The sequence below is a fragment of the Macrobrachium nipponense genome, chromosome 10 (genome assembly GCF_015104395.2).
Source record: "Macrobrachium nipponense isolate FS-2020 chromosome 10, ASM1510439v2, whole genome shotgun sequence".
Classification (NCBI taxonomy): domain Eukaryota; kingdom Metazoa; phylum Arthropoda; class Malacostraca; order Decapoda; family Palaemonidae; genus Macrobrachium; species Macrobrachium nipponense.
The window spans coordinates 79,236,684-79,250,140 of NC_087204.1; the positions used below are offsets into that span (position 1 = coordinate 79,236,684).

General features: G+C 35.8%; 1 protein-coding gene across 1 annotated transcript in view; it reads left to right on the top strand.

Moving 5' to 3' along the window:
- Positions 1–13,457, top strand: part of LOC135223718 (agrin-like) — a gene marked incomplete in the record, with an annotated part of 559,093 nt that overhangs the window by 491,175 nt on the left and 54,461 nt on the right. Inside the window, 4 exon segments of the mRNA XM_064262461.1 lie at positions 2,092–2,304; positions 6,736–6,830; positions 8,456–8,573; positions 12,274–12,416. Of these exon segments, the coding sequence (XP_064118531.1) occupies positions 2,092–2,304; positions 6,736–6,830; positions 8,456–8,573; positions 12,274–12,416 (569 nt within the window).

Genomic DNA, 13,457 nt, shown 5'->3' on the forward strand with positions numbered 1-13,457 from the left:
ATTACCTTTTAATATGGCTGGTTATTTTAGTGCCCTGCTAACGTTGATGGAAGTTGTAAATGCAACAGCGTCGCTTTATGTCTGTTTGTTCACTTGATTTCTCAAAAAGCTTCTGTAAGGATACCGATGGAATTTTGCGAAGCTTTGGGCTGTGAACCTAAGGAGAGTTGATTGGATTTTGAAATATGTCAGGAACAGGATGTAGATGGTGGACGATTGTTAAAGTGCACGTTTTCTTTTTCTTTTTACTAAATTAGTGAGTCGAGTACGTGCTTAATATCTGTTAAACTCATAGTGTTCATTCATCTTAAAAACATTTTCGCTCCCCATTTCAAGCCGTAATTTTTACAACTTTAACTCTCTTCATAACTTGACTTATAGACACGACGTAGTGAGGACATTCTCCCTTATGATCCTTACGCTTGTGCATTGATATGATAATGTTCGTGACTATTGTCTCTGAAAATTGAGATTTCTGGCCCTATTGCTTTCCCTGGCTCAGGCGGCCTCTAATTTGCCTTTTACGTAGCAAGGTATTTGGTTTCTTTGACCTCTGACGTTTGTATAAAAAATGAAGAAATAAAGTCATTGGCTCTTTCAAATTTTTAGATATCAAATAGCTGGAAAAATAAATCCAGTTTTGCTGTACTGTGCTCTTGGTCCTCACTTTGAACCACTGCCGATCACTCTAGACTTCGACTGTTTGTTGCAAATTATTAAACATCTAGTTTCTTGTTACCACACCAGACTCCATGACCTAAAATATCTGAACTGTCAACATTTTTGCATGGATAAATGAGAATAAAAAACACACTGCTTTTCATCGTCCAAGTTCTGAAGCTGAACTAGATCATCAGTTTAAACTTCATTTTTAATGAAATATGAAAGAAGCCGCGTTAGCTTGTCTTAGGCAGCTGAAAAGATAGAATGTAAGAATTAATTTACACCTCCCCAGGAAAGATGTATAAATGAAAACTCGACTACGAGTGCTAAGCTGGAAGCGTCCTAAGCTTCTGCTTTCAGCGTAAATCATAATGGAGAGACAGTTGAAGATTTGAGGTGAAGATTTGCATAAGCGATAAGGTTCTTACGATAAAGTAGTATCTCATAATCAAACTCTTTCAACAACCAAAATCCTTGAGCGAAGAATCATTTCTGTTTTATTTGCCGCCGACTTTTGAATTCTCTCTCTCTACTTCAGTTTTTGCTGACTTAAAACTTTCCATCCTTACAGAAGCGAGTCTGTAAGTTCCTTTGTGATGAAGCCCCTTTCTTATCCTTTTCCTTTACCCTTTCTTCGAGCCTGGTCTACATAAGGTATTTGGTACCCTGTATTTACTGGCCTGTACAATAATGAAAAAGAGTAAATTCGACCCTAATCCAAACTAATCAACTTGCATGCATTCCTGTAAATCCCCCATCTTCTCATGCAGGGACCCAAGTCGAGGCTGAAACGATTTAGTGCCTCAATTCTGGCACTGATTTAGAGCGACCTACGCTGCCGGTCAGCCCTGAACGAGAATTTGACAAAGGTCAAACGGTACAGCTCAAACGGTTGTTTCTTTGTTTACTTCTCTTCTTTTTTTCTTTTTTTTGTGATTTATCATAGTTTCTTGTCTGACTGGAGTTGATATATATTTTTTTTTTTTTTGCTACATTTCCTTCACTGCTCTAATCTTTTGACACGAGCATTCCATTTTGTGAAAACTTGCTTTCTTTGCGATTTCACAACCACTTTATTGATGTAATGTTACTGCATTGTAAATGAAAATGAGTAAACATAGCGAATATGTCGGAGTAATATTCAGAACAGTCTATACTATACATACCACATACCTATAGTTTGAAGTCAGGTGAAATACGGTTGATAGATTTTCTTTCTGTTTTTCGTTCCCTTAGAGTAATTGAACAGTCACTGCATTTTGTTTGGTCTACAAGCTTTTAAATATAAATTTATTTACTTTACTCTTTTATTTCAAATCAGTGTTTACGCGTGATCACCTTACAGCTGAAGATGCGCGGGAGTTTTGCCAGCCTCACGTAATCCAGTATAACCTAACTTTTAAATCTCTTCTTTCCGTGTTACCTCAGGATCCGGAGGCCCCTGTGAGGGCTATAAGTGCGAAGCGGGGGGCATATGCGTCGAAAAGTACGGCCAGGCTGAATGCGAGTGTCCAAAATGCGGAGGCGAATACGAGCCTGTCTGCGGCAGCGACAGGAGGACATACCACAGCAGGTGTCTTCTGGAGAAGAACAACTGCCTGGAGAGAGAGAGCGCCCAGCTTCTCCATGAAGGACCCTGCGGTAAGTATGTATTATATATATCTATATATATATAATATATATTATATATATATGAATATATATATATATATATGTGTGTGTGTGTGTGTGTGTGTGTGTGTGTGTGTGTGTGTTTGGAAAGGGGCTCTTTCAATTTATTTTGAGTTATCTGCACCGACGGTGGTTTTGTCTTTGACCTCCTTTTTCAGGTAAGTGTCAAAAGTGTCTCTCTCACCATACGTACATCCTGGAAGGTGAATTAGACACACCTGATACTTTGATGAAACAGGAACTCGATGCAGATAACACAAAAACCTGAAAAATGCATAATCGAAACTATATTAAAAAAAAAATTTAATTGTCTAATTTTCGATTCACGGAATTCTGGTCTTTAATGCTGTGTCTCATAGCTGTTATTTCATAGGTTCATTCCGCCGACCTTTTTTCGTCTGACACAGGACTAACAAACAGGGGTGACTTCATCAACTTTGTGCCCCTACAAGAAATATATTGGCTGCTTAGCTTAAAGGATTAGAGACAAGGTAACAGATTAAGCCCTCAGTCGTGCTCATGAGCCACATCCTTTAGAGATGAGCTGCACTTTATATTCTATAAGATTAGGTCATCCCATTTATATTCAGCCTTATTATATCTTCCCTAATCCTAAGATAATAATAAGTGTTTTTATCTTCTGAAATTTTTAAGCAGAAGTCACATAAGACATTATGACTTAGGAAATTACTATTTCAAGTCGTATTATTCTTGATCGTTAGTTACAATGACCATTCTTATGTCACACATAGAGGGACTTGGAATTCTAAATGCAGGAAAACTGTTTATGAAATTATATAATTAGTAAAGTAGCTAAGAGACTGATGGTGAAACAATGCGATATACAGAAAGCATATGAAAGCACCCTACAAAACGAGTAGAACGCACTAATCCTAAGAGGTTAGTTTAAATACAATGGTTTGATAAGGGACTTTTAAACAGCTAATAGAAGATAGCAGTCGAGATGGCATTGGCTGAAGACTGTACAAGTAATTTCTGTCTGCAGCATCGCGATCATGAAATATGCAAAATCCGTCATTATTTCTCCGTCCGGAGGAAATCGGATAGCAATATGAAACCTGGAGGAGAATTATAGCGAAAGACTAATGAGATAACAGTGCAAGAAAAGGGTTGTAACCAAAATAATCCTTGGGTGTTCTAATAGTAAAAAAAAAAATAATAAATAAATAGTAAAATTCTTTGTACTTTCCATAGACACTGAAAGAAAGTAGTCAATACACGTTGTAAAATATAATACATTCAAGACTAAAAACACAGATGAAAATATAGAGTGCAAGATTAAGAGATTGACAGAGGGACGCAGAAAGGTTTTGTCCCACCGTAGGGAAGTTTCCACAGTAGAGCCAAAGTAGGTTTGATACATCAAAGATGGTTTTTTCTTTTTTCCTAAAGCTCCTAAAGAAGAAGACGGCTTTTCCATTACCATCAACAAACGCTCAGGGTGGGAGAAAAAGGATTTTAAAAGTAGTGCGTCTCTTGGCTCACTGTTTTCCGAAACATTGTTTTCAAATTCTGTGCTGAAAAATTTTAGTAAATCATTTCAATCAGCTAGCTTATGTCAAAAAGACATTAGGAACAAGTCCCTATACGTTTTTACAATGCAGCCCAGCTTAAATTCTTATTCTTTAAAATCAAGTGGTATTTCCTTACTTAGAAAAAACTAATTTGATATCTGATAAGCAAAGAGGCACCCCTGATGGACTGAGGGCCGATATTTTGACCATTGAAAATGAACTTTCACTTCGTAAACATATTTATAAACTTTAGTACAGACAGGCAGACGGAGGGCAGACAAACAAGTACACATACAAACGACATTCCACATCCTGCTGCAATAAAACTTTTCCGCCGCATAGCAGCATCAAAAAAAAAAAAAAAAAAAAAAAAAAAACGTCTTAGCAGCTGTTCCCTCTTGCCAGCGATTCTCTCCTTTTGCAATAATGGTTTTCCTCTCCCGAGGCAATGCGCTATTGTGATTAGGAGGTCTTTCTTCGAAGTCTTCCTACTTACCGCTTGTCTTTCTTCATCTGGGACCTCTTATTATTAGTCCTGGCGGCACCTTCATAACGTGTGGTCCGCCAAATATTGGACACCGTTTGACTATTTACTTTATTTTTGGGGCGGGTGAGCCGTTATACACCACCAGCTTATCGAGTGGGTTACCTCTTCTTACGACCCAAATAAGAAAATTAAAAATGAAAACTAAATAATATAAAAAATGCAACAAGAATAAACTCTAAAAGTTATGAAAAATTACAACTAAACATATCTGCAAGCAAATGGAAATACATAAAAATAAAAAAGATAAAAACTGAAAAATCTTGACATAAAGAGATAACACAAAAGAAGGCATCTAACGCTTATTCTCTGTTTCCTGCATTTTCCTTCAAGAATCTCGATTTTCCTTTGTTTAAGGCTATTTTGATGTAAGAGAAAATGTCGAGTTTTATGTGAGAAGCCTCAGCCCGGAGTCATATTGTTGGATTTTACAGTGAAATACTCGAATTATGGAATCACACTATTATTCAAGTATTTGCGTGTCTGTGTATTTTGTGGTTTAACGATTAGATGTGGTTTAAAGATAAAGTCTTATTTAGGAAAAAACACGACTCTGAATTATTCTCATTGCACATGGCGATTTATTCTTATTGCACATGAAGGTGATTTGTTCTTATTGCACATGAAGGTAATTCATTTTTATTGCACACGAAGGTGATTTATTCCCATTGCACGTGAAATTAAAGTTACCCAGTTTCAGAAATGCGGGATGCTCCCCCAACTTTCTGTTGTGGCAAAATGAATCGAGACGAGCGAGATTTCAAGTAGAACTCGCATATCTCTTCAGAAAAAGCAGGTCAGTTGATTCAGGAAAGGCAAAAGAAGGCAGAGAATTTTGCATTCATGAGGTGAATGGAGTGAAGCGCTTATCTAACCAGTTAACAGTAGAGTTTGCAACTCCCTAGAGAGACCAGTGTCAACGCAAAACTAACATACAATTTGGTCGCTACTGCCATTTTGGTAACGAAATAGAGCACATCTCTGATTAATATTTAGATAAATAACAAACGTCGTTTCTTGCCATCAATAACTATCTTTTTCGGTTTAGAAGCTTCTTTCTGTTCCCGTACATTTAAGAGTCGAGGTTTCAGTGGAGAACGTCAGCCGTTCTTTGTAATAGCCACTGACCATACTTTTAGTCAGTGGGCTTGGCTTAAATGCATAACCTCTCGTGACAGTTTTGTACCAGCCCAACGCCTCGTGGATTCGCCCCTACATCGCACAGTTTATACATATTCAAAGGGTTTTGGAATCAATAACAAAAGCACTGCTTTCTGTTTCCTTGGAAACAAAACGAAAAAAACTAGAGGGAAAAATACACCGAAGGGTCCTTCCCTTCCAAAGAGCTCGACGATCGATGTTTTTCATGAGGACTTGAAAGCCACTTCGCCTCTTCTGTGTCCCCACTGACGGTCTTAGAGACCAGGAACGGATCTCGAGCTCGACAATGACGCTGATCGACCAGTTTCCACGGTTCGTCGATCTTCTGCTGTCGAAATGCAGAATGAGTAACATAATTTTTGCTCGCAAAGCATCCTACAGTATTTATAAATTTAGCGTCTGATGCACAAAATATAGAGACAGTCATCTATATCTTTGTGGTCATGATCAGAATCAGTACTGATATTATGTAATCAATATAAGGGTACTCATATTGCTGAATTCCCACTTTGTAAAATCGCTGTTAAAGAATAAATAATTTGTTCATCTCTCTCTGTAACATAATTTTTGCTCGCAAAGCATCCTACAGGTTATTTATACATTTAGCGTCCTGATGCACAAAATATAGAGACAGTCTATATCTTTGTGGTCATGATCAGAATCAGTACTGATAGGTATGTAATCAATATAAGGGTACTCATATTGCTGGGAATTCCCACTTGTAACAAAATCGCTGTTAAAGAATAAATATTTGTTCATCTCTGTGTGTGTGTGTGTGTGTGTGTGTATATATATATATATAGTATATATATATATATATATATATAAATGTGTGTGTGTTTATGTAAGTATATGCACACACAGTATACACACATATATACATATAAGTTAACTTTCACATACACAATTGTTCTGTGCAATAGTACAATTACTAGAAGGACCTCATTCAAACTGGATGATATCCAGTAGAGTTATTTATTCAAAAAGTAACTTTTTGAATAAATATTTTGTGTGCATGTGTATACTTTATACATAATTATGTATATATGACAGTATGTGAACCTGTTTGCTCAAAGCATGTGCAGTGTAAGTTCTCTACTTTTCACCTAATTTATTTTGCCATCAAGACACTAAGAGTATATCCTCTGTTTCTTCTCCCAGATGCATGTAAAGGCATCGACTGTGGGGAATTTGGAATGTGCGAAGTCGACAGAGAGGGATTTGGACGTTGCTCTTGTCACACAAACTGCTCTCAAGTGAGTTTTTTCCCTTTCTATTTATTCACAGGTACTTCATAGACTGACTACTGTTTCCCCCATGTGCAGTGTCATATGTACATTAATAACGGTATTAATGATTATTGATTAGCTACCTAATAGATTGATCATAGTTGCCCTTACACGCATCTCAGCATAGGGCTCACCCTAAATTTATAATAAGCAGTGTTAGGCTGATTGAGGTAAGGGCCGGTTGTGGGACGAGCCAGGAGAAGTGCCTGGTTAACTTGGACTTTGCTGTTAACTGAGGAAATAAAAACTTTATTGAGTCGATGTGTCCTAGGTTATCTCAGGAGGTACTTCGTTAACTCAGTGTGCTTGAAATAAACTTATAGTAGTTTGTTTTTGTTAACGATTACTTAGAGACTTTGAGAACTCTTGTGCAAGACTTAGGCCACCCTTCTTGTTAGTGCATTATTAACTTAGTCTGAAAGCAACCCAGCTCATTGCAGTTTCATCAATATTTTTTCTGACTACATTACTAAGAGTAAAGTTTGAAATATGATAAAAGAGTATTTTGCGTTATTTAACAATAGCGGATACAAATATACGGAGAGACCATTACCTAACTTTCTAATGCTCTTGTACTTTAGTAACGTTTCCGTTTGCGTGGTACATGGTCAGCCCAATAACTGTGGAACAGGTGGTGCAAGGCACACAAATTACACCAATATACTGTTTGATATCGTACGTCTTATAAAGTCAGCATTCTACTCGTATAAGAATAAATATCGAGATTTAGTTGGGGTAATTGTTATAACAATCTTTCGATTGTGTTGTTGATATTGGAAAAACGTAGACATAAAGAAATGGTATTAGATGAGGGCTCTTTACTATGCCAAAGTTTACATTGAAAAGGAATGGCTAGAGAAATATGATATATGTGATGAATGTTACTTGCTCCTACATAGCACAGTCATAATAGGATCACTTATCAAAAAATACACGAGAGATGATTTGATCTCATTTACATGGGATTAGGACATAAACCTTCTCTTGCATTTATATCCTTGTTATTATCCTTTACCCCAGAAGGGTATTACGTCAAATAGTCATGGAAAATGCTATACAGAAAGCGCAAAATACTTATGGTGATCCATTTTAAACATATTCAAAATAATGTTCTTTTCATGCATAACATAACCAAATACCCAAGTGTTGGCTTAAAAGCATCCTTATATTACTGGGGCCTTTGTTATCACGCTTTTTGACGCTTTAAACCATCATAATCGATGCGTCTAGCGCCATCTTTCGAAATATTATTGAACTGATAACGTGGCTTATAACACACCAACCAAGTGACTTACGTAACGATTAAAATAAATAAAAACCTACTTAGGTATCAACTCTTGGGCAACACGTTCACAATACTTCAATACTTAGCATTTAGATATCAGAATGCGTAACATATGTACATTTATTACACGTTAAATGAAACGTTAAAAGATGTCATTATGGTACATGTTAATATAGCGTAAATATTATACACATGATTAAAATAAATGTGTCAAGCCATAGTTGGTCAGCATTAGGTATTGTTTCCCCTGAAAAGTTCACATTCCGTTCTCTATTTATAGTAATCAAAGAAAACGAATTCCTTTCAGGCTTTAGGAGGGCAGGTTTGCGGCAGTGATGGGGAGACTTATGCGTCCGAGTGTCATCTTCATATGAAAGCGTGCTCGAGCCAAAATCAAATAAAGGTCTCCCATAAAGGAAACTGTGGTGAGTAAAGTGAATAACGTTGTTATCTGCGTCTGTGACAGAGAGAGAGAGAGAGAGAGAGAGAGAGACCATGTCAGCTGAGCACCCACCTGTAAGGGAGAATAATAATTGCACACTCGTGTGCGTGATGAGAGAGAGAGAGAGAGAGAGAGAGAGAGAGAGAGAGAGAGAGAGAGAGAGAGAGAGAGAGAGAGAGAGAGGAGAGAGAGAGAGAGAGAGAGAGAGAACAACGTTTTTAATTATTTTGCCAGAAAGAGGGAATAAGCATTATCAACAGCATACACTAGACAGGGACGGATAAGTTAGTGAATTAGCTTAAGAAATTGCTCTTCTTTTTTCTTATTCTTCTGTGGATAATTGAGGCTTAAAAGTCGATATATCAAACCTTTCACCCCACCCTTCCCCAGCCCCTTTCTGTCTGTCTCTCATTTGTACGGTTATCGTATTGGAAAAATCTCATTTGCCTTTTATTTTTCATTTATTCTTTTTCTTACTTCATCATTTAGTTATTGCTGGCAGAGGAAAGGTTGTACTTATAAAGAGCAAACTCCATTGTTTAAGATGCTATTCTCCTACTAGTATGAATTCCTTATATTTCTTACATATAAATAAATAAACAAATAAATGAATAAATAAATACGGGAATAGAAAGGACAATAAACCGTTGCGAGAGGTCACAACGTGGAACAAGTCAAGCAACTCATTTATAAATTGTTCGAAAAAATCATTCAGTAAAAAAATTACAAGCAATTTCAAAATGTGAAAATGAATGGGTGTAGCGAGAGAAAAGGGGTGTAAACTAGTGTTAATGTTTACATATAGATGTTTTCCGTTAAGTATTGGTTCATAAACTTCCATTTATGTGCTTGATTTAAAATGCCTGCAGAACTGGGAGTATCCACACATAATAATCGAAACATGTAGCCAACATTTCTTAATTCATTGTCATATCTTTAAAGCCCAAAAGTCTCTCAACTCCCAGCCAAATTTTCAGGATTAAAAACTGAAGCAGAATAAATTGATGAATAATCGTATTATTGGGTTTTGTTTGAATATTGTAGGCATATTTAAGTACTGACCTTTTTTTGTAGGGATATTTAAGTATTGACTTTTTTTGTAGGAATATTTAAGTATTGACTTTTTTTGTAGGAATATTTAAGTACTGACTTTTTTTTTTAGAAATTCGTCAAGATAGCACATTTCCAACCTCGTCAGTCATGTCTTTCATAAAATTAGGGTGACGACGTGATTCTTGTGGTTGCATCTGCACGGCTAGTCCCCTTAGGGGGTTAGTGTCATCTGGGCGCTTCGTGCAGTGCACAGTAGGCATTACTTAGGTTCTTTGCAGTGTCCCTTCGGCCCCTAGCTGCAACCTCTTTCATTCTTTTTACTGTATCTCCGTTTACATTCACATATTTCATCTAACTTTCCACCCTTTTCTAACAGTCGTTTCATATACAATGGAGAGATTTTCATCCTGTTTCCCCTTTAAACCTATTTGCTGTCATTTTCCTTTTAGCGCTGAAGACCTCATAGGTCCCAGAGCTTGACCTTAGGTCTAATTTTTTTTTTTCCATTCAATTCTATTCCTTATACGGCTAGCAGAGAAAGGTCAGCAGGGGATAGTGTTCAGGTTAATTTGAGCAAAGTTGGAGAAGTTGGACAGCAAAATAAGTGTGGAAAAGAGGAAAGGGAACAGAAGAAAAGAGAAAAACAGAAAGCAACACCTTTACTGGCCTGAGTAGGGAACGCTACAAAGAATTTTAGTGTTATCTACAGAGCGAAATTTATATAAGACCGGCTTCTTCCTATATTTAATGCCCTTTATAATCTAGATATATCATGGTGCAAACCATACCCATAAAAAAACTGAGGTATATTGGTATTTGAAAACATGGTTGATGAGAGAGAGAGAGAGAGAGAGAGAGAGAGAGAGAGAGGACGAGAGAGAGAGAGAGAGAGACAGCAGACATCCGTTCTGCATGGTAATTGCATGTACTGCAAGTGATCATTCAGTTTTGCTGTCGTAAATCTCTCAGATAATATAAAATATGAAATGCAAAATAGAAGTTTTGTTGTCTTTCGTTATATCACTTGTAAATATAGCAAAAAAGACAACACGAGTACAGTTTGATTTTTTCTTTCACATCAGATATTAAAATAAGTTTGCTATTGGGATATAAAGACTTTATTGCATGAGTGCCCGCAACTCATACACACACATTAAAAAATATATTATAATAAATATCCTAAGAAATGGCAATAATATTCAATAAACTATGCTCAGAATGCCATTTATTTCGTTTGATCCAATCATCTAAAGGCATGTAAACAAGAATCAAGCAACATGAAACTTCAGTTTTCAAGGACTTACAAATAATGTCTTGGCAGTCCATTGACTTAATCCTAGCCATAGAATTTGCAGGGCAAAGGCTGACTCCGTAATCAGCGTTAATGACTTTGCTTAGAGAAGTATCCTTGAATCTATGTTAATTACTCATTGAACCTGTATTCTCGACTTTATTACAGCCACTTCATCGATGGTCATTAAGAAGTTAACCTTGTGATGAACTCTGGCTAAACATTATTTCGATGTACTCTTGTTTTTATATACTCGTGAGTTCTAAGATGTCAATAACACGAAAGTAGTTCTAATCAAGTTTTTATTATTTCTTTTTCTCCTTTCTGCCTTGATGTACACTGTATGCACTTCTTAACTAACGCGATTATGATTTGCAAGTACATTTTATATTAATATATATATATATATATATATATATATATATATATATATATATATATATATATGTGTGTGTGTGTGTGTGTGTGTGTGTGTGTGTGTGTGTGTGTGTGTGTGTGTGTATGGAAAAGAAAAAAAGGCATAATATCCAGAAAGCTCGAGAAAGCGTGCAAGATAGGGTGAAATGATGCAGACTGTTTGTATGGTTTGTTTGTTTGTATGGTGTTTTTACGTTGCATGGAACCAATGGTTATTCAGCAAAGACTGTTTGTATGGGTTTGACCAGCAGCTGATGAGCCTTCTATGTAGTTGGAGGAAGCAGCTCATGGTATGAAACATGTGAAAATTATAACAGTACAGGATCCATTCACGATTCAATAATTGAAGCATGTTGTAGAAGCGACCGCTTAGTAGATAATCCATTTCAGGGAATAAATTTATTAAAATATATTATATATATATATATATATAATATTATAATATAATATAATATTAATATTTATATATTTTATTTAATTATTATAATTATTATATATTAATATATATATATAGGAATAAATATATTATATATATATATATCTATATATAATATTAATATATATATCTACTATATATAATAGATATATAATATATGTATATATATTATCAATATATATATTTATATATATATATATATAATATATACCTATATATATATATATATATACTATATATATATCTCACTCACTACCTCTGGGATACATAAAAGACTGGGTGTATGTCCTTATCTTTTTTATCTTTATTTCGAAACTATTCATGGCCTAGAAAAAAAGCTGGAACTGGTCAGAACCAATACCCCGTATTTTATTTTTCCTAATGGTAATGAGTGATATATAAATCATGTGTCAGAGGGATTACAATTATATTGTATATGATTTTCTAATATTTACCATCATGCATTAAATGTAGGTATCCTTTCAGACCTTTGTTTAGACGTCCATTGTAAATACGGCGCTCGATGTGAAGGAGGGCGGTGCATCTGTCCAACAGACTGCCCAGAGAAGAGGGAACCTGTCTGCGGATCTGACCGCGTCACTTACAGCAATGAATGTGTCATGAGGAAGGTAAGACTACGATGATTTGCATTTTCTTTCTACATTTGAGCTTTTAAAGACATTTGTTGATACATCCCAGTTCTCAAGCAGGAAGTAAGATAGTCATTGAATTTCCTGCTTTCCTGTAAGCTATTCAGCGCGGTCCCTGATAAGTGGCAGTTCCCGGAGAGGCGAAATGAAAGATGGTTTAAGATAAGTTTCAGTTCTCGAGAAGGCAAGACTACGATTTCTGAATTCCCTGTGTGTGCAGTGGGCTTTTATAGACATTTACTGATAAGATTCAGTTCTCTGGGAGGAAGGAATACGAATAATGGATTCTTTGTTTTCACGAAGCTCTGAAAGGCCGTTCCGCAATCATTTAAAATCTCTGGAATAATAGACTGAATGATTACTGATTTTTAAGCTCTCAGAGAGGTAAGAATACGAATGCTGGACTTTCCGTTTTCAGTCAGCTTTTAGAGAACTTTTCAGGGTTTTTTTACTAGCAAATAAATAATGTGATAAGCAGTTTTGAGACATGTATGAACCTTGTATTAATATGTATGAAAGTTCTGTTTAAAAGTTACCATTTTCATTGCTATTAACGTTCGTTGGAGGTTAGTTAGAAAAATAGGATTTAACGTTTCAGTATCACAAAATAGTGTGGTAAAAACCCACATGGTAGATATAAAGAATGACATTATTAGATTAGAAATGTCTTTCCATGATATTCTTTATGACGAATATTCTTTTAATCGTAATTATTAAGATTTTTTTCTTATCTTATACGTCTTCAAGTCAGTACGTCAGTCCAAGGTCCCTACCTGTCGGTAGAGACCTTGGACTGACGTACTGACTTGATTCCAGTTTTGGTGACCGTGATCTATTTTAGGTATCAAGTATTTTATGAGAAAGCGTCTAAAAATTTTAATAGTTTTTTCCTGTTATCTCCTTGCCAGCCTTGCATACTTCTGTAAAGTACATTATGCACTCTAACATAAAAGAACAATTTCAAAATTAGTTAACAAAAAATGCCGTGTTTTCGTTACACACACACACACACACACACAC